Source organism: Ictidomys tridecemlineatus, chromosome 10, assembly GCF_052094955.1.
Source record: "Ictidomys tridecemlineatus isolate mIctTri1 chromosome 10, mIctTri1.hap1, whole genome shotgun sequence".
Classification (NCBI taxonomy): Eukaryota; Metazoa; Chordata; class Mammalia; order Rodentia; family Sciuridae; genus Ictidomys; species Ictidomys tridecemlineatus.
Window position 1 is genome coordinate 2544473 of NC_135486.1, and position 19876 is coordinate 2564348.

The window sequence follows — 19876 nt, forward strand, 5'->3', positions numbered from 1 at the left end:
GCTCGCCTGGCATGGGTGCGGCCCGGGTTCGATCCTCAGCACCACATACAAACAAAGATGTTGTGTCTGCCGAAAACTAAAATGTAAATAAAATATTTTTTAAAAAAGACTCAACTATATGTTGCTTATGAGAAACTCACTTCATCTTGACTGAAAGCAAAGGACAGAAAACGACACTCTATACAAATGTGACCCAAAGCGAAGCAGGAGACTTATTTAGAGTCTCAAAGCAGATCCTGCAGCTGGAGAGACATCTCTGCTCAAGAACCCACTGCCCTTCCCTCTGCGCGGTGTGAACTGCGGGGAGGGAGGAGCCGCGGTGGACAGGCCCAACCCAGGGTGGTCTGCAGCCAGCCAGCCAGCAGGAGGCAGGAAGCCAGAGGTCACCTCTGCTCTTCTGACAACTTCGCTGTGAAGCCCCCATGCTCTGACAGGGAGGGCCGGGAAAATCACTGCCCCATCCTCCAAGGGCCAAACTCCGAGAACGGGCAGGCCTTGGGCCCACCAGGAGCGGAGGCTGCAGGACAAAAGGACTCCCCCGCCCCGAGAGGAGCTGCACAGGTCACAGCTGCAGCCCACTGGGAGCCAAGCCACGCGGGACCCTTCAGGGCGAAGCTCTGAGGCCTGAGTGTGGACCAGCTGGACACCAGAACTCCAGGGGCCTGCGCTGGTGGGCTCCCCATCTCTGTGGCAAGCTCCCGGAGAGAGGTCAAGCTCAAGGAGGAAACCCTGGCTTGGCCCGTGGTCCCTGAGGTCCACCCCGTCCCTCGACTCTTGTGTCTGGGCCTGTGGTGAGCCACAGCCTGTGGAGGGGTGGTGGCAGAGCCAGGCTGGCTGCTGGTGACCAGGAAGCAGAAGGGAAAGCAGGAGAGCCAGGGTCAGCACAAGGTGTACCTTCCAGGCCACATCCCCAGGGACCACCCTCTCCAACCTGGCCCCGCCCCCAAAGTCCAGTCACCTCCCCGTAGTACCCCAGCTGACACGGGATGGGGAACAGTCCAGGGAACACTGGGAAGAGCACCCCAACTGTCCTGAGTTCTTCCTCCAGGAACCCCTCCAGGTTCTCAGGGTAAAGATCAGGAAAAAATCCCCTCAGGCCTCTCGTAGCGGGAAAGAGACAGGGCCCTTCAGAAAGATGCCCAGAGCAATCTTCAGTCAAGGCGCCCTCCAGGGGAGTCCAGCCTGGGCCTCCGGCCTTTCAGAGGGGAAGGGAAGAAACCAACTCCAGCCCTCATCCTGGCCCACTACGGGGACAGGAGGAGCCGAGAGGCTCCTGTGAAGGCCACAGCCCAGGGTCACAAGCCCACTAGGACTGGGGCCTACAGGACTACAGAACGTCTTCCCTCTCTGAAACCTTAGTGGCCTGTCATCAGGCTCCTGTGTAGTCACAGGGACTTGCCTCTCAAAGAACTGCAAGCCTGACCTAAGGAAGGGTCTTTTTTGGCCAAACTGTCATACTGTGTGCATGTACCGATGTGTGACATCAAATCCCAATGATATGTATGACTATAACGCACCAATAAAAAGGGGGAGGAAAAAACACACTTAAAAAAAAGAGTCTCTAGACATCAAAGACCATGGCGGGAGAGGGGCCGGAGCAGAGGGAGGCAGCAGAGGGAGCTCTAGCCTGGCCCCAGAGCTACAGCCAGCAGCCAGCTCCTGCCCAACAGGCGACCTGGCCACCTCACCTGAGAAATGGCAGAAAATCAAAGGCAAGAAACGCAGCTGGAGAGGAAAGACAAGTATCAGAACTAGACTCAGACCTGGCAGGATCCGGGGGCCATCAAGTCTGAGTTGAAGTAGCCATGAGTGGTGCGCTCAGGGCTCCTGCGGCAAGAGGGAGCCCCACGCAAGAAGAGGTGGTGATGTCCAGAGAGGGGGTCTCAGGGGCAGTCTCGCACACTGTCACAGCAGTGGAGAACTTTCCACGCCATCTACTGACTGCACCTCCGCAGCTGAAGTATGTCCACAAAAACTTCCAAATGGAAAAGCAAAACAGTGAGGAGATTACAAAAAGTACATCACAGAAGTGTCTTCAGGTGTAGGCGACGCCCCTTGGGCTGAATCACACTCACCCGACCTTGCATCCCTGCTCCTTCTGGCCTTTTTTAGATGGAACTTTCTAAGATAAGGGTCCCCCCCAAAAAAGCCCACTTCTGAACGTGCTTGCTCTCCCTCGCCAGCCTCCGTGACTTTCTCTTGCTCTCCCATGGGGAGCCTGAGGCCCAGAGCAGAGAAGTTGCCCTGGAGATTGTGTAAAGGTATAGTGGTGTCTGGGTTTTATCTGGTGTCCCTGGAAATTCACACGAGCGACGGGGGCAGCACATCTCTTCAGAGACCTTGCAAGCAGAGCGACAGAAGAGCGGAGATGTTTAAATCATTGAGAAAACCATCCTTGTGGCAGGAAAAATCCAGCCTGTCCCCCTTTTCCATGTATGGAACCGTCAAAGAAAACAAGTGTCCAACAGGAGTGTCCTTATAGTGTGGATGTAACTGATCCTTACCATCAAAGCATGAGCAGAAGAGATATGTGTCCCTGCAGAGCCAAGAACAAGGCTACCTGCTTCTCTTTTCCTTTTGACCTTGGTAGATGAAAAAAACTACAAGGCACTGGGTTGAGGTGGAGCCTTGTAAAACAGGTGGAGCTCCTGAACCTTCTGGTGTGCTCTAACCACAAGCCTCCTCCCCAGGAACTGCTAAGCCCTAAGAAATATCCAGAGCAGGGCTTCCCTTTCCATCCTGCCACCATAAGATCTCCCAAAATATCTTGTCTCAATTAGCTAAGGCCACAAAAATGCTAGGCCATCCTGCAGTAGCTTAAAACAGCAATGACCCCTCCTCGTAGTCACTGGCCTTCACATTGACCAAGGCAGCTCATCACAGGTGTCTCATTCTGGCCCCAAGGACAAAGGCCATGGCTACCCTCCAAGCTTTTTGCCATGGCCAAGGTCCAAAGCTCGAAAGGTGCAGGTGGATACATGAAACTCTCAGGACCACACAGGCACTTCCACCCACACGCCACTGGCCAAAGGACCTCACGTGGCCAGCCAAGTACTTTCTGCACAGGCTGCCTCGGCAAGGATGTGATGGGTAACATTGCTGCAGGGACAGAGCCTGTGGAGGCTGCAGAATCTACCACCGGCCTCGAACATGGAGGAACGTGCACCGAGGCCCCGGAGCTCTGCCCAGGAATCGGAATGTGTGTTTGCCAGAGGACACAGGAGTTCACAAGGAGTACTGTGTGGGACCTGGAGCTCTTTGGAACCCCTGGTGTCCTGCAGTAATTCACTAGGAGAAAGGATGAGGTCAGACAGTAGGTCACTGAAGGACTGTCATGTTGATTATGCAGGTGTTCTGCTGAGGTTATCAACCACCTGCCACCAGAAACCCATCCTGTTGACTTGTCAAAGCCGTGCACTGTCTCAAAGCCTTGCTTCTGTCATTCCAGATCAGAGATGAAGCCTAAGAAGATGCACTGCGGAGTCAAAGTGGGGGGACCTTGGAGAGTAGGCAGCTCAACTCTTTCAGCAGATGGAGTAATCCAAGCAGAGAAGTGACGAGATTCAGAAAACCACTTGATGAGGTCTGCAGTGTGCTGGGCCTACACCAGCACTTTGCTCCCAGAGTAAGTTGCCCTGGAGATTGTGTAAAGGTAAAGTGGTGTCTGGGTTTTATCTGGTGTCCCTGGAAATTCACACGAGCGACGGGGGCAGCACATCTCAAGTATACACTTATGGAAGAAGGGTCCTGAGACAGGTGCTGAGACCAGGGGACTGTGGGCCACAGGTCTTCCCAGGGGCACCTGGTCAAAGCTTTGTAAGGACATGCAGGCTCTCAGGGACTGAAATCCTAACACCATGTTGTCCTCTGATTACATCAGGACCTTTCTCAGAAGTTGAGCTTTTAAAGTTGAGGCGCGGACCTCATCCCCAACAGTTCCCCTTCCTGATGCTCTTCTCGCTTTTCCGTTTGAAACATTTCTGTTTCCTCAGAAAAGGTGGGAACATTGAGTTAAGCTGATGCACCTGCTCAAAAAATACTAAAACTACACAAAAAAAGGAAATATTCATTTAAACCTATACAAATCCTAACCTCTTCTCACAATACCTGAAGTCTCCAGCCAACCATCAGGCCTTCTCTGGCCTGGGCGGCAGCAGTTCCACCACTTGGAAGATGTGTCTGATGTAGTTTATTCTATAGTTTATGGATTGAGAGCAAGCCTCCGCAGGAGCCTCTCCTAAATCCACATATAAACAAATAGGAATGGGCCCCCAAATGTGAAGATTTAAAAGATCTTCCTAACAGCAGATAGACTTGAGATAGACACGAGATTAAGGGAGCAATTCTGCAAAATGGGCCCACTGTGTAACCCCCACATGCTTTCTTTTCCAAGAAGCAATTTACCTGCACCCCTGCCTGGCCTGAGTGGACAGGACATGTCACATTCCTCAGCAAATTACCCGTTATCTGCAGGAGAAATGAAGATAATGTCCATAAGAGGAATACCAGTTAGCCTGAAGGTGGACACTTCAGTGACCCTTTTTATGGACCAGATCCCCAAACTTAGGGAGATAAAGATAATTCCTCCTAATCATAAAATCTGTAAGAATTTATGGTTAAGAATCATAAACCATGCTGACCATGGTCAGCATGGGCCAAGGTGACCCAGAGTCAGTCATGGCAGTGGGGACTTGAAAGTCTGATGCCATCCTACTGTCAGTCAAAAGTCAAGAGGGGCTGGGGTTGTGGCTCAGTGGTAGGGCACTTGCCTAGCAAATGTCAGGCACTGGGTTTGTTCCTCAGCACCACATAAAAATAAGTACATAAAATAAAGGTCCATCTACAACTAAAAAATTAAAATTAAATTTAAAAAAATCAAGAGGTGGACCTGGGCAGGATCTCTGGATATTTCTCTGGGATCCCCAAGAAAAATGGAGTGAAGAAGCTCCTTGTTCCTTCTTTTCTGAGAGGAAGGACCCACTCTCCCCCTTGAGAGTGTCCCCACTCCCTTTTCCTGAACCTTCCATAAACTCATGCCTGTTACTCTGAGTGACGTTTTGAAATCCCTCTGATTTAAGAACTGGGTTGGAATGGGGGGCGATCTTCATGCTCCCCCAGTTTCCCAGAAGGTCCCAATTTTGTAACATTTCCAGAAGGTAGGCAGGTCTCAGGACAATCCTAAAAGTGACAAAGATGTACTCTTGATTCCGCCAGTTACTGGTGACGAGTCCTGCTTCCCGCATGTTGAAGTCCAGCATTAGAGAAGCAGTTGAGGAAGCATATGAAGCAGGTTTACTTAAAAAGGGGGAACAGACTCTCCCAGGGGGGAGAAGGGCCATAGCTGGTGTCCTGGTACCCAGGAAGGTGTTCCGCCTTTTTGATGTCTTAGGCTTCCTGGGTTCTCCTGCTCTCTTCCCTTTCTCTTTCTCCTTCCTACATAGGTGACCTCCGAGGCCTCAGGGTGGCCTAACCGCGGGAAACAGGTGGGCTGAAGGGGGAAGGGCAGGACATAGTAATTAACAACTTTCACAACTCAAGGTAGGGAGGGGCATTCCCCCCACAGGTTACCTTAGCAACAGGTTGGAGCAGGGGATGGAGGAGGAGGAGGGAGGAGGAAGGGCTCTCAAGGGATTTCACTCCCTCAGGGAGGAGTCTTTTATCTGTCTATGTGGACTGCTGTCAAATTCTGGCTTCACTCCTTGACCTCCGTCCCCACCTTCTCACTGACCAGCCTAGTTTTAGGAAGAATCCTGCAAAGCTGATTCGGAAAACATCCCCACCTTGGGGTCTGATCACCCCTCATCTCTGACCAAGTACCTCACCTCTCGCCACCCTGGCCTGCCTTCAGCAACAATCCTGTTCAATCGGTTTAGCAAAATCCCCCCTTGGACGTCCTGGTGATTTCCCATCTACTGGCCCCACACACTCCCTAGTTCTACTCATTGACTATAAAGCTCCAGCCTTGGGTGCTGTATTCCTGTTGAATACCATTTCTCTCTGAATGAAGTCCTTCTTACTGTTTTAATAAGTGCCAAAGTCATTATTCCTTAAGTTGCCAACGAAAATCCAAACCCAGAGTCTTTTTGAGGAGTGCGCGCTTTCTGGGTCGCCGGTTATGTGGGCCACGGAGTCGCCAGCAAGGACTCCTCCGAGCACTCAGAGGCAGAGGCGTCCACGCACAAGGACTTCGTCCACGGGGTTCTAGGCTTGGGACCTGGCAGGGGACAAGGCAACCAGAGGCGCGCGTTCCGAGAAGCGGCGGGAACAAGCCTGCGGGGACAGGGACGCTCCCCCGTGGCCCAAGGGCCCGGGCCTCCGCAGCGCACTGCGGGGGCTCCGCGCGAGCGGCGGGCGGTCACCCAGCAAGTGCACGTCCCGGGGGACGCGAAGGAGCGCGCTCGGCGAGGCCAGGCCACCGCTCTCGCCCGCGCGCCGAGGGGCCGCGCCGGGGGGCCGCGCGGGGCCCGGCGGACCGCGCAGGGCTCGCAGCGCACCGCCGGCCGGAAGCGGCGGGAGGAGGTGGGCGCGGGCGGCGTCCCGGCGCCGCCAGGCCTGCTGACATCCGCCGCTCCTCCCCTCGCCTCCCAACACGCTCCGCTGCGGCCGGGCCCTCCCTCCGCCCACCACGTGTCCTCCGCGCTGCCTCCGGCGGGGCCGCGCGCACGGAAGCCGGCGGCGGGCAGGATGGCGCCGTGACAGCGGCCGCGGCCCTCGCGTCCCCGGCGGCCCGGCCTGCGGCGGCGGTGAGTGCGCGGGCGGCGGGCGGGCGTGGCGAGCGGGGCCGCCGCCGCCTTTGTTGGGGCCGCGGGTGCGGGCGGCGCGGGCTCGGCCGGCAGGTGCGCGGGGCCGCGGGGCAGGGCCGGCGGGCGCGCCCGGGACGCCGAGCGCGGGCCCGGCGGGCGCGGAGGGCCTCGCCTCGCCGCGCCCGCCTCGCCCGCACCCTCGCGCCGGGCGGAGCCCTCGCGTCCCGCCCCAGCGGCCAAGGGGAGGCCGCCAAGTTCGGCCCCGGCTGTGGGCGCTGACGCCCCCGCGCTGGTCCTCTTGGAGATAGGCAGGAGCGCGAACTCCGGAAGGACCCTTTCTTTGGAAGGCTGGGCGGAGGTGGCCCGCGATGCACACACTGCACGCCCAGGAATTGCCCGCGCCCCTAGAGGGCAGAGCGGGCGCTTTGTACCGGCCCGCCAGCCGGCCGGGCGGGTGGGCCCGGCGGATCCCTGCGCCCTCCTGGGCGTCCAGGCGTCCCCCTCACTGTGTATCACCGACTCTCCGGATTGCAGAGTCCCTTAAAGCAGAATGACTGTTTTCTGAACTGGCTCTTGGACGGAACCTTGGAAATTGGAAAGTCCAGATGATGGGTATTCTGGGCCAGCCATCCTTCTTTCTTAACTGGCCTCTGGTACACACGCGTGCGCGCACACACACGCACACACACACCAGGTGAGTAAGTGCCCTGTGTCCAGACACCTTCAGGTATAGAAATTCACACCCATCTTGTGTGATGGTTCCCTGCCTGGGCAGCCCTGGGTACGGGAAAGTTCTGCCTGTAAGTTTAGTGTTCAAAACCTTCCCAGCACACTTACCCCTGGCCTGGGTTCCACCCTGCCATCTCTACCAACCGGTCTGGCCTCTCTGTCACAGAAAGCTTTTCTTAAATATTTGAAAGCATCCAGATAGGTTATCTGCCCACAGTCCCTCTTATCATAATTAAATATGCCACCTGCCAGCTTCCTGGTGTTTTCACTGAAGTCCTTCCTGCCCAGGCCTGACCCTGTTCCCTGCCTCCCTTCTAGCCTGAGCAGTGCTTGGGCTGAAGAGGAAGGAGGGGCTGAGCCTCCTCTTGTGGGCCTTGGAGAGTACACACTGACACCTGATGGTCTGAACTGCATCTTGCTCTTAGATATGGAGTCCACTACCTACCCTCTCAATTTGACCCTGAAAGAAGAGCAAGAGGAAGAAGAGATCCGGAGCCGGGAACTGGAGGATGTCCCCACAGACATGCAGAGAGTGAGAATCTGCTCAGAGGGTGGATGGGTGAGTAAGATGGTGACATGCAGAGTGAGGAACAGGCCCAGGAGCCAGGTTCCTCAAGCAGAGGTGGGAAGTAAAAATAGCCCAGCCCTGAGTGTTTGCATTCCTGAGGAACAGCCCTGTAGCTTTAAAAGGCAGTGCAGAGTGAGGAGGCCAGGAGGCCTGTCATTGGATGGCGAGTCTCAGGAACCCAGACCTTGGCTCTCCTTTCCCCCTTTCTCTGCACCGAGCTTGCGGCCATGCACCTTGTGGGCAGTAAATGGACATTTGCTGACTTACTGCTGGCTGAAGGGACCCATTCTGAGCAAGATTTGGATGTTGAGCTCCACAGGAAAGCTAGACATATAGTAGTTCCCCTGGAGAGCTGATCCTCTGCTGGGCCTGGAACGGTAAGCAGTCAGGAAGAGGGAGATTTAGCACAGGCAAACAGAAAAGCGAGATAGATGCAAACAGCAGGTATTTAGAGTCAGAGTTCCAGCTAGTTATTCACAGTATTTACTGGACTTCTTAGAAATTGGGCATGAATGGTAAACATTTTAAATAAGCAACACAATGATATTTTTCTGCTTAGCTTTCCGATGTGTATAAACATTATCAATATCAGTAACACATAAGAGCCATGCCACTTGCAATTGTCCAGTCCACTCCCACAGACACACGAGGGAACTAAAGTGTAGAAAAGCTGTCTTGCTTTTGCCTTCAGGATGTATATGTCCACTGGTATTTGTTCTTTAAAAATAGGGCCCCTTGGGTTGTGGCTCAATGGTAGAGCACTCGCCTAGTACAGGCGCGGCCCTGGGTTTGATCCTCAGCACCACATAAAATAATTAAAGATACAACTAAAAAATAAATATTAAAAAAAAAACAGCAGGGCTCCTGAACTATACCCCTAACACGAGCACTTCTTACTGAATGTATGTTGTACCTAACTAAAGACAAACAGTGAACACCAGGCTCTGGTCAGCTGGTCTGACTGTGGGGGCCACGCACCTTTGCCTCATCACTGTTCTTGGCCCACCTCCCCAGTTCTGATCCACGCAGGAGTCAGCTGCCTTTGGCCAGGAAGGAGACCTCAAGGCAGTGGAAGCCCTGGGTTTTAAGGCTAAACTGGCCAGCCCAGAACATCTGACCCTGAGTGGAGGACCCTGGGAAATGGGTCCAGTAAAAGCAGGCATCTGAATGTGTTGGGGCAATGAGGAAAGAGCCAGGTGAGGTCCCTGCTTGGGCGGAGAAAGAAAGAACCACCAGAGGAGACTAGAGGGGGAGCTGGCAGCTTGGCGGTGCTGGGGACTTGGCATCTGGCCCCCAGGCAGTCTACCACCCATCCGTGGTTACAGCACAGAGCTGGGTGTTAAGGCAAGACCCTTACACCCATGGAGTTTCTAATCTCATGAGCAAGACAGGGAAGTGAACCTAAAGTAGTAAACAGCCTACAGAGTGCATGGTAGAGGTGAGCTCAGGATGCTGTAGCAGCCAGGCGCAGGAAGGCCTCATTCAGACTGGAGGATGCTTCTAGAGAAGGCCTGGTCTTGAGCAGTAGGCTGTTTTGCCCCCTCCCCACCCTAAGCCACTTAGCAGTAGTGGAGACACTTACGGTTGTCTTGACTCAAGATAGGGGGGATATCCTACCAGCACCCAGGCCCAGGATCTATCTGCACATCCCAGTGCACAGGACAGCTTCCTGCACAATGAAGAATTACTGCCCAAAGTGTCAGTCACGTTAGGTAGAGAAGTACTGCTCCAGAGCATTAAATCAGGAAAGGAAAGAATTGAATCTGTGCTTCAGATATACATCTTGGCTATAGAGGATGACGTTATGGTGATCAGTAAAGGCCATTCAAACATAAGAACTATGCTCTGTTATAAAATTCCAGAAAATTAGAATAGAAATAAATTTCAAGGAGAAAAAAAAATGTATGTTGAAATCAGCCTTTGTCATGGGTGGAGTTGGCCAAGGGAAGGCAGGGGTTTGTACACAGGCAAAGGCCTCAGAGAGCACCTCTGTGCAGTCAGGAGCTGCTGGGAACCAGGCAGGGAGAGGAAGGAGACCTGGGGGAGGGTGAGCTCTCCCTCCTCAGTAGCTCTGAGGAATGAGTCTGTAGCCATCTTTTCAAGGGAAGCTGGCTCTCCAGCTACAGCGCTCAGACTGACAGAGCTGCTCCAGCTCTAGACACCACTGCCTCCTTACCGTGTAAGTGGGGTCCGCATCCGCAGGTCCCTGGCTTGCTTGTCAGAGAGATGCTGTTATGGACGTGGGAGTGCCCCGCACCAGGCCTGGCACAGCAGGCATGGCAGAGTCAGAGGGCAGGGAGCAAGCAGGGAGTGGGCCCTGCCTGCCAGTCCCCAGGAGAGCAGCCTGGCCTCGGTGTGCTGCAGGCTGCCCTGTTTACCTTCTGCTGTGTTCACCAGGTAGCAGGCCTCTGGAGTGAAAGGGCTGCCGTGGGGGATTCCTGAGCCTCTGCACTGTGCCTGTGCTGCACAGCCTGGGCTTGTCCCAAGGTCCTCCAAGGCCCCATCATCAGACCCACACCAGCCTCTAGCCTTCTCCAACCAGTATCTGAGGCCGAGAATGTGTTACCCTCCATGGTGACCTGCAGAGCCAGGCTGTGTCCTGATTTATCAGCAAAAGGAAAGGGATTATAAATAGGAATGGCCTAGATCCGAAGCCTCCCAGGGAGGGACTAGACCAGAGGGAGAGATGTTTAAAAACCTGGGAAGTGGGAGGGAGTCGGGTGGAAAATTCCTGGGATGTCTGGCTTTCCAGACTGAGTAAGAAGTCTCAGGAAAACCAGAGACCAATCCATTTTTACCTCCTACTATTTCACACTTAAGAGATTTTTGTCCATTCTTACTCCTAAGAGTTGGCTCCGTTTTGTGACAGATAAAACTTAATGATTCTTTGAAACTGTTCCAAGCACAACAAGAGAAGGGAAATCTAGAGATTATTCGCCTGGATCGTTCATTCAGAAACACGTTTTAAGTGACTGCTAGCTACAGGAAGCGTCCTCAGCAAAGTGGGTACGCACAGGCTCTGCCGTTCTAGTGGAGAGAGCAGATGAGGAAAGCCAAACAGGGCTGAGGGGCCTCCGTGGCCCTGAGCCCAGGGTATCATGGGGACATGAGCGGGCTGCCTGGGGAACAGGATGGACAGGACCGAGGCTAGGAAGCTGGCTGGGTGTTCCTGAGGCCAGGATGGTCCAGGAGATCTCAAGGCCCAGGATGGAGTGGGCAGAGGTGTGGAGGCGGCAGGGATCACAGGCAGCTGAGCATATGTGAAGCAGAGAGGTTGAGGCTAGTCACCAGGGAGTCAGCTTTGGGCTCCCTGGCCAGAGCCACAGTGAAGTCACACGGTGCAGGGTCCTGATCTCAGCCTGGCCGTTTATTAGCTGTGTGACTTTATCCTAGAAACGGGTGAGCCTCTTTCCTCCTTCATTAACTGGAGCATCTGTGCTCCTTTTCAGGGTGTTGGGAGAAATCAGTGAAGCAACCACAGGGCTTGTGTTTGGTATGTGGAAGGTGCTGGGGAGAAAGGGAGGCCAGGGCGCCTGACACCTGACCAAGCTGGTTTTCCAGGCTGAGGGAACAGTGTCCCCAGGCCCAGGGACAGCTCCGGGGAATAGCTTTGGAGGCAGGAATACAGCCACCAGCTTGAAACGAGCTGTTTGGTGATTTCCCACCACTGAATATGGTGAGCTTTGGAGTCGGGTTTTTAATGACTGAGAGAAAAAACGTAGTAAAAAGAAAAGTAAACCAATTTTAAAAAACAAGGAGGGGGTTGGTGCCTTGGCTGCCCACAGCCCCTGAGCACCCCTCCTGCACAGACATTGCCACCTGATGTAGGTGTCCAGCTGAAGTCTGTCTGGCATCTCATCCCATAAACAAGGTGCTAATTGCCTCCTCCTCCTCCTCCTCCTCCTCCTCCTCCTCCTCCTCCTCTTCCTCCTCCTCCTCTTCCTCCTCCTCCTCCTCCTCCTCTCCCTCCTCCCTCTCCTCCTCCTCCTCCTCCTTCTCCTCTCCCTCCTCCTCCTCCTCCTCCTCTCCCTCCTCCCCCCCTCCTCCTTCCCCCCTCCTCCCCCCTCCTCCTCCTCTCCCCCCTCCTCCCCCCTCCTCCTCCTCCCCCTCCTCCCCCCTCCTCCTCCTCCTCCCCCTCCTCCCCCTCCTCCCCCTCCTCCCCCTCCTCCTCCTCCTCCCCCTCCTCCCCCTCCTCCCCCCCTCCTCCAGTTCTCTGGGCTGCAGAAGCCAGCAGGGCTCCTCCTCTCACTGGCTCCTCTCTTGCTTTGGGTTCCAAATCAAACACTAGGGTTAGTGCCTTGAAAATGGAGTATCCTGGAAAACCCCAGAGATCCTGTGGGAAGAGGGGATGCATTTAAATGTGCAAACCCAGCTCCTCCTGCTGGTCTGAGGGTCTTTGGGAGGTAGGGAGGTGCGGTTGGATGAGAGTGCTGATGGGCACGCTCTGGTGTGGTTGGCCTCCACCTATGGAGTGTGTGGGCTGTGGGCTGCGGGCTGCTCTCACAGTGCATGAGGATAGGACGTCCAGTGTCCCCCAACCTGCTGATGGCTAGAGGTCGTTTTCTTTTCAAAGTGCTGCTTCCTTTGTTTGTGAACTAAAGAGGTGGTGGCCACTGGGAGTGGGCATGGGAGGGCCTGTGCTCTTGCCCCCAGTAGCTGAGTAGCTGCATGAACACAGACAAGGGGGGGCCTGACCTGGCCTGTGAGGCAGGGATGGGGAGGGACCCTGTGGGACCAGAAAGTCCATGTCTGCATGCGCCCACGTCACTGAGAAAGGCCTGTTTATGTTCCAGGTACCGGCCCTGTTCGATGAGGTGGCCATATATTTTTCCGATGAGGAGTGGGAAGTTTTGACGGAGCAACAAAAGGCCCTGTACCGGGAAGTCATGAGGATGAATTATGAAACCGTCCTGTCCCTGGGTAACGCTTCGTTTTCCTTTGTGTCCTAGAGGCTCCGCACCCAGAGAACTGTGTCCATGTCTCTCTTCTCTGTGTATCCAGCGTCCTGAGCTTGGATTTCTTGGATTCTGCCCACTCCTTGCCAGTGCCCATTTAACCCCCTGGTTTTGATTCAGACACGATATGAATATTATGTCCATCCCACTCGGCAGTCCTGTTGAGTCCTTGTTCAACCCAGGTGGGCATTCACATGTTTTAAAAAGGCGGCTTAGCTTTGGAAACATCACCGTGGATCTGGGCCTGTGCTTTATTCTCCAGAAAGGAAGCAAGGTCTTTTCGTTGGTATATCCTGTCAGCCTCAGAAATGTTGGGACTTGCCCCACTCTGACTCTGGCACATCCTCCTATCAGAGTTGGGCCTTTGGAGCCCTCCCCAGTGTGCTCGCTCACGGTGGTGGTGGTGGTGCACGTCGCCTGCTCTTGAGCTGTACTTCCCTGGTGGCTGCTGACCAGCTCTCGCCTGGAGAGGTCCAGCATCCCCTGGACAGACCTCTTTTCCATCACGCTTTTTACATACATGACCAAGCTCTCTTCCCCATCTTTCACAAAGTAATGGAGACACGGGGGGTTAAATCAAAGTACTTATTTGGGGACTGCTCTGGAGCAGTGACACACAGCTGTTCTCTCTTTTGTTTTCTACAAACAGAATTCCCATTCCCCAAGCCAGACATGATCACTCGGTTGGAAGGGGAAGAGGAGTGCGGTAACTCTGATGAGTGGCAGCTCCAAAGAGGAACCTCCACAGGTACAAGTAGACCAGTTCCACCATCGTCTGAAGGGAGCCCCGTGGAGCTGGGTTTCCAGCCCCCGCGGATGTTCCGTGGTGTATTTAGGAGCGAGACACAAAGGTTATGGGCTTTGGCATTTAAAGGTCTTCCTCCTTCCAATGCTTTGGCTTTAGGCAGCTTCTTTCATCTCTTTGAGCCTCAGTTTCCCCATTTGTCTCCTGTGGGTCTAAATAAGACTTGGTGTGCAGCCTCGTATGTGGGAGCAGCTGGATGGGGCTTGTGTGCCGTTTGGTCCAGTGCGCATTGTGGAAGCCCGGCCACTTCTCAGCACACCTGATGCCTCTGCAGACTAGGAACCGGGGAGCATGCTCCCAGAGCCTTTGTCTGGCACTGCCATCTCCCACTGGGTGGGAAAAGCAGTAACAGCTCCCGTGCTCATCTGAGCAAGTGTCTGAGAAGCACCTAATCCCTTGTCGGGAGAAAGGGGTCACAGTGGGATGAATATAACATACCTTCCAGACACCAAAGTGGTCTTTTCTCTAGGTAAGAATTTAAAGTGCCATAATTCATCAGTTCTAAGACATGTTTTCCCCTGTAACACCTCCAACTCTGAAATGCTCCTTAAAATTGATGGCATGTGATAGTTACAATTTGTGCCATTTTATTTTTCTTTTAATGGCTTGTAGTCATGCATCCTGCAGTGTGGCATTTGGGTTTTGGTGAAATACAGTAATTTTCTCAGATCATACTCAGTTTCTGCCACCTTCCAGATACACACACACACACAGTGAGTGGACCAGTGTTAACATTGGTGTTCAAGAGTTTTCTGCCTTATGAACTTAAGGTGGTTTTTGTTGTAGTTTTCTTGATTCAAAGGAGATGATTCAGTGCTGGGTGCACCTAAATCTCTGTAATATCATGTGGTAGTATGGGTTACCTTTATCTTCTCATCTACATAGACTTTTTTCCTTTTGATATTAGGGATTGAACCCAGGTGCACTATACCACTGAGCTACATCCCAGGTCCTTTGTATTTATTTTGAGATGGCCTCAAACCTGCCTTCCTCCTGCCTCATTCTCTAGAATCATTGGGCCTACAGGTGTGTTCCATCACACCTGGCCATAAACATTATTTTTACCCACATGTGGCCCCCAAATTATGTAGTCCAAGTTGGAGGTCAGTTCCTCCATAGCCTTCTTCTTGCAGAGGGTGTGCAGTTCTTAGAGAGGTTGGTGGACTCGGGTGGGACTTAGGCACTGTGACCTACTGAGAGAGTCACTGTCTTGGTAAACCTCAGGTGGAGCATTTTGACCCAGAAGCTCTGGGAATCGCTCTCTCTCACTGGCATTGTTCTGTCTCCCAGAAAACGAGGAGTCCGACGTGAAGCCTCCATACTGGGCAGGCCCCGCGAACCCCCACGCACAGTTTCCTCAGCCCCAGCACCTGGACAGCCTAGGTCTCGCCGAGCTGCCCGAGTGGAGCGAGGGGTACCCCTTCTACATGGCCATGGGCTTCCCGGGGTGCGACCTGTCTGCCGAGGACCTGGCGGGCAGGTTCCAGTTTAGCCGGGGCATGCGCCGCAGCTACGACGCGGGCTTCAAGCTGATGGTGGTGGAGTACGCTGAGGGCACCAACAACTGCCAGGCGGCCAAGCAGTTCGGGGTGCTGGAGAAGAATGTGCGGGACTGGCGCAAGGTCAAGCCGCAGCTCCAGAATGCGCACGCCATGCGGCGGGCCTTCCGTGGCCCCAAGAACGGGAGGTTCGCCCTCGTGGACCAGCGCGTGGCCGAGTATGTGCGGTACATGCAGGCCAAGGGGGACCCCATCACCAGGGAGGCCATGCAGCTGAAGGCGCTGGAGATCGCCCAGGAGATGAATATCCCCGAGAAGGGCTTCAAGGCGAGCCTGGGCTGGTGCCGGAGGATGATGAGAAGGTACGACTTGTCCCTGCGGCACAAGGTGCCGGTGCCCCAGCATCTGCCCGAGGACCTGACCGAGAAACTGGTCACCTACCAGCGTAGTGTGTTGGCCCTGCGCAGGGCGCACGACTACCACGTGGCGCAGATGGGCAACGCGGACGAGACGCCCATCTGCTTGGAGGTGCCGTCCCGGGTGACCGTCGACAACCAGGGTGAGAAGCCCGTCCTGGTGAAGACGCCGGGCAGAGAGAAGCTCAAGATCACGGCCATGCTGGGCGTCCTGGCCGATGGGCGGAAGCTGCCGCCCTACATAATCCTGAGGGGCACGTACATCCCGCCTGGGAAGTTCCCCAGCGGCATGGAGATCCGCTGCCACCGCTATGGGTGGATGACGGAGGACCTGATGCAGGACTGGTTGGAGGTGGTGTGGCGGCGGCGGACTGGGGCCCTGCCCAAGCAGCGGGGCATGCTGATCCTGAACGGCTTCCGCGGCCACGCCACCGACTCGGTGAAGAGCTCCATGGAGAGCATGAACACCGACATGGTGATCATCCCCGGGGGCCTGACCTCGCAGCTGCAGGTGCTGGACGTGGTGGTCTACAAGCCGCTGAACGACAGCGTGCGCGCCCAGTACTCCAACTGGCTTCTGGCTGGGAACCTGGCCCTGAGCCCCACCGGCAATGCCAAGAAGCCGCCCCTGGGCCTCTTCCTGGAGTGGGTCATGGTCGCCTGGAATAGCATCTCCAGCGAATCCATTGTCCAGGGGTTCAAGAAGTGCCACATCTCCAGCAACCTGGAGGAGGAAGATGGTGTCTTGTGGGAAGTGGAGAACGAGCTACACGGAGGAGGTGAACCCCCTGCGGAGAGCATGGCGGAGAGCAACTGAGGGGCCAGCTCCTTGGTGGCTGGTCAGAGTAAGTGCTCAGGGCTCTGCCATCCCAGGCTGCCAGCCAACCTACCTCTCTCCAATATCTGTTTTGAGTTCTCAGAGTCCACGGGGCAGTGTGCGGGTGCCAGACCAGGCAAGGGCTGTCTGACGCCCTTCATGGGTACTGTGCCCTGGGGCCCAGATCAGGAGCACTTATATACTAGTGAAATGAACAAAGGGTGAGCTGCCCAACACGGAATCTGACAGCTGTAACTCTGTAAGAAATTATTTGGACCTAAAAGGGTCTGATAATGTGCAGCTCAAAAAAATTTTTGTCTGAAAAAGACAACTTTTTTCTTTCCCTTATAATTCACACAGAATGTTTAGGGCCATTGTGTGCCTGATGTCCTTGAAGGACCAGGACACAGGGCAGGAGGCCTGCCTTCAGTACCGCATCTGCTGAGCCTCAGGTCTCCGTCCTGGGCTGGTCTACACCTAACACCTGCCAGAGAGTAAACACACACTTCACATCTTCAGTCTCATCCTGGCCTTGGGGTGGGCGGGCTGTTATGCCAGCAGATGTCTGCAGGATGGTGCTGTAAAACCGAAATCTTTGCACCAGAAACAAAATAAAGCAGGGTGCCACCTAACACTACAGATGGAGGGCCTGGGATAGGGCCGAGTGCAGAGCAGCAGCTGAGAGGAAGAGGGAAGGAGCCTCCCTCACCCACACTCCCCTGGAGGGAGCAGCAGGCCGCAGGCAGCCAGGAAGTGCCCAGGGCAGGCCACTCCAACCTCCTTGCTTCACAGGAGGTGAGGTCATCCCTTAGAAGACTGAACCACCTTGATGTGGTTCTGTATGTGAAAGTATAGTTCCATCGGTGTGGAAGAGTGGCTCAGGCCTCCTTGCTCACCCCCACATCATCAGTTAGTCATGTCCCTACCTACACTGTCACTCTGGGCCCCTGCAGTTAGCACAGAGCAAGACCTTATTGTATACTCGGGATCACAGAAATGGCCTGTTGCTTCCTCATGTCCCCCACTTTGATAAGCCAGTGTTCTCACCTTTTGCTTTTCCCTCTACTTGTCAGATAACATGGGGGGGGGGCATTTTCAGTTTCCCGAGTGTCCCCCCCCCAGGGCCTCGATCAGGAACTTCCAGAAGGGAAGAAAGCTGACTACCCTGCAGCTGTGAGCAAGGCACCTCCGCACACCTCAGCCTGGGCTTTCTTGCCACAGACACAGCTGTCTGGCTCCTCAGGAGGCAGGGGAGGAGACAGGGACATAAAACTAATGGAATTGCTATTTTTGTTAAGATATCCAGAAATCCAAAGGTTAATTCACATTTAGTTCTGTGTTTTCCAGCAAATGGCACTGACAGCAACAGAGGGGGGAAATGACTCCCGAACACGGTGGATGTACAGGGAGCAGCAGGAAGAAGTGACAGGGCTCTCAACAGCCCAGTTCTGGACAGCGAACAGTGTCCATCCTGGGACACGCCCTGCCTGCCCCTTGAAGTGTCCGCAGCAAAGTAGAAGACCCTTAATTTCATCAGCAACAAGATTAGGAAAGAACCCTTCTGCCCATTTCTTGGAGATTATCTGCCTCTCCATCAGAAGGAGCCTGTAAGTAGGCGAGGGCAAGGTGCTCCTGGGGAGCAGGACCCCACACCATGGAGACCCAGCATGTGGGCACAGCTCTGGTGTGTGAAGAAGCTTTCTGCAGAGAAGACCTCGAGTGGGTGTGTGTCTTGCCTTGAGAATGCTTCCAGAAGCACAGCCCATGCCCACAGGGTCACAGGTTTTATGGAAGGGCATCATAAGCCCCTTAGGGAAAATGATACACTGATGCTAACAGCAAAATTAAGACACCGTGGCCTGGTGCCAGCAGGTGGCTTTTCTGAAGACAGACTAGGTTAGTATGGAAGACATGGTTAAAGTAAACTTGCTGTTCCATCTTCGCAGTCTGGATGGCAGCTAGACTGTGGGGTCTTGTCTGGTGGGCCTGCCTCTTCACTGTCCTGCTTAATGGTGAAGGCGGCACTTGGTGCGCAAGCTCCTGCTCTCGGGCCACCTGCAGACATCCCTGAGAGGGGTCTGCTGTCCACGGGGTACAAGGCCTACAGACTCATCTGGTACTTTTTAATGTTCTTGTAACAAGGGCTGTGGGAGGGCACAGGCCTCTACCACAGCTGTTTGGAGACCTGTGATCATCCATCCTGCAAGGACAGCTGGAAGGTCGTTGAGTTTTTACACAGTGGTCACTACATTCCCATCAAGTTGAGTGTTTCGAAGACATTCCTTCAAACCCGCCTGAGCTGCAGAACCTCAGAAGAAGCCGTCACTAGGAGCCGTCACTCCTGGATGGGGCCTGCTCACTGGCTGCTGCAGTCACTCCTAGACGCAGCTCACAGCTGTCTTACAAGCTTTTCTTGGCATCTTGAAGCGCCTATTTCTACTCAGGTACTCCTCTTCCTTTAGTGATTCACCTTTCTGATCTTTTTAAACCCGTCTCCCCATAGGAAGAAAACTCCACTTAACTTCTAATATCCAAATAACTTTCACTATCTGAATTGTTCCCCTATTTGCTTTATATTCTATATTCTTGCACATCCAAAAACAACACCCAGAACCTGTTACTTTTCATTCCAGAAGCTTCCATTCCTTCCTTAATTTTTTCTCCAGTGGCCCAGTTCCTGGCCCTTCTCCATGTCCTATTTCTCTTGCTTTGGAAGCTTAAAAGATGCTATAGGACCTAATTTTAGGTTCCTCTGTGGGAGCCAGTTACCTTGCGGAGATAACAGAAATGGTTCGACCCGTCTTGACCCGTACCTCACGTCTCCTCGCCAGCAGAGACGATGCCTTACAGGCTGCGCAGCACCCGAGCGTTCCTGGAGGGACAGCACGCCGCCAGTCTCCTGGGCTTCCTTCCGCGGTCTGTGCCTAACAGCCCCAGCACAGCCGTTCCGCAGAATGACTATAGCACACTTGGACATAGTGTACTCCCTGGTAGATAGATAGGAAGTGACCCCAACAATAAACTTTGATAATAAAGTCACTAGGTCATGGTGCTTTTATTTACCTGCTGACAGTGTCAAAAGTCACTTACATTTTAAGCTTTTTGTCTATATTCCCCACCTAATTCTGTACCAACACACTATCCTTTGAATCCAAGCGTTCATGGGATACAGTAATACTGGTGTCCTTGAAGGCAAAGGAAGAAAATATTTGTGGTTTTAAACTGGCTTTTAAAGGTGGGGGAGGTCTACCATGAATAGCTCTTTTTCTCCTTTTGGGTGCTCAGGAATGGAATGTTACCAAACCACATAAGGAAAGTCCTTAAAGGATATGAATTTACTTTGT

At 54.0% G+C, this 19876-nt stretch overlaps 1 protein-coding gene and 1 long non-coding RNA gene across 4 annotated transcripts in view; one reads left to right on the top strand and one right to left on the bottom strand.

Moving 5' to 3' along the window:
- The window catches only part of LOC110597626 (uncharacterized), a 91847-nt gene extending 85236 nt beyond the window's left edge, over positions 1 to 6611 (bottom strand). The window contains exon 1 of the long non-coding RNA XR_013426319.1: positions 1764 to 6611. This is a non-coding gene — a long non-coding RNA (uncharacterized LOC110597626). The remainder of the gene's footprint in view (positions 1 to 1763) is intronic.
- On the top strand, positions 6546 to 19571 carry Pogk (pogo transposable element derived with KRAB domain). Of its 3 annotated transcripts, XM_078022227.1 has the most exons (7): positions 6549 to 6743; positions 7278 to 7437; positions 7898 to 8031; positions 12834 to 12960; positions 13645 to 13743; positions 15091 to 16560; positions 17880 to 19571. In XM_078022227.1, exons 3-6 carry the CDS (start codon positions 7900 to 7902, stop codon positions 16530 to 16532), a joined length of 1800 nt encoding a protein of 599 aa, XP_077878353.1. In that variant the 5' UTR covers positions 6549 to 6743; positions 7278 to 7437; positions 7898 to 7899; the 3' UTR covers positions 16533 to 16560; positions 17880 to 19571. The 3 variants fall into 3 exon arrangements, with proteins under 3 accessions (XP_077878354.1, XP_077878353.1, XP_077878352.1); XM_078022228.1 differs by lacking the exon at positions 7278 to 7437 and having other exon boundaries at positions 6546 to 6743; positions 17865 to 19571; XM_078022226.1 differs by lacking the exon at positions 7278 to 7437 and having other exon boundaries at positions 6551 to 6743.
- Positions 19572 to 19876: the final 305 nt, after the last annotated feature.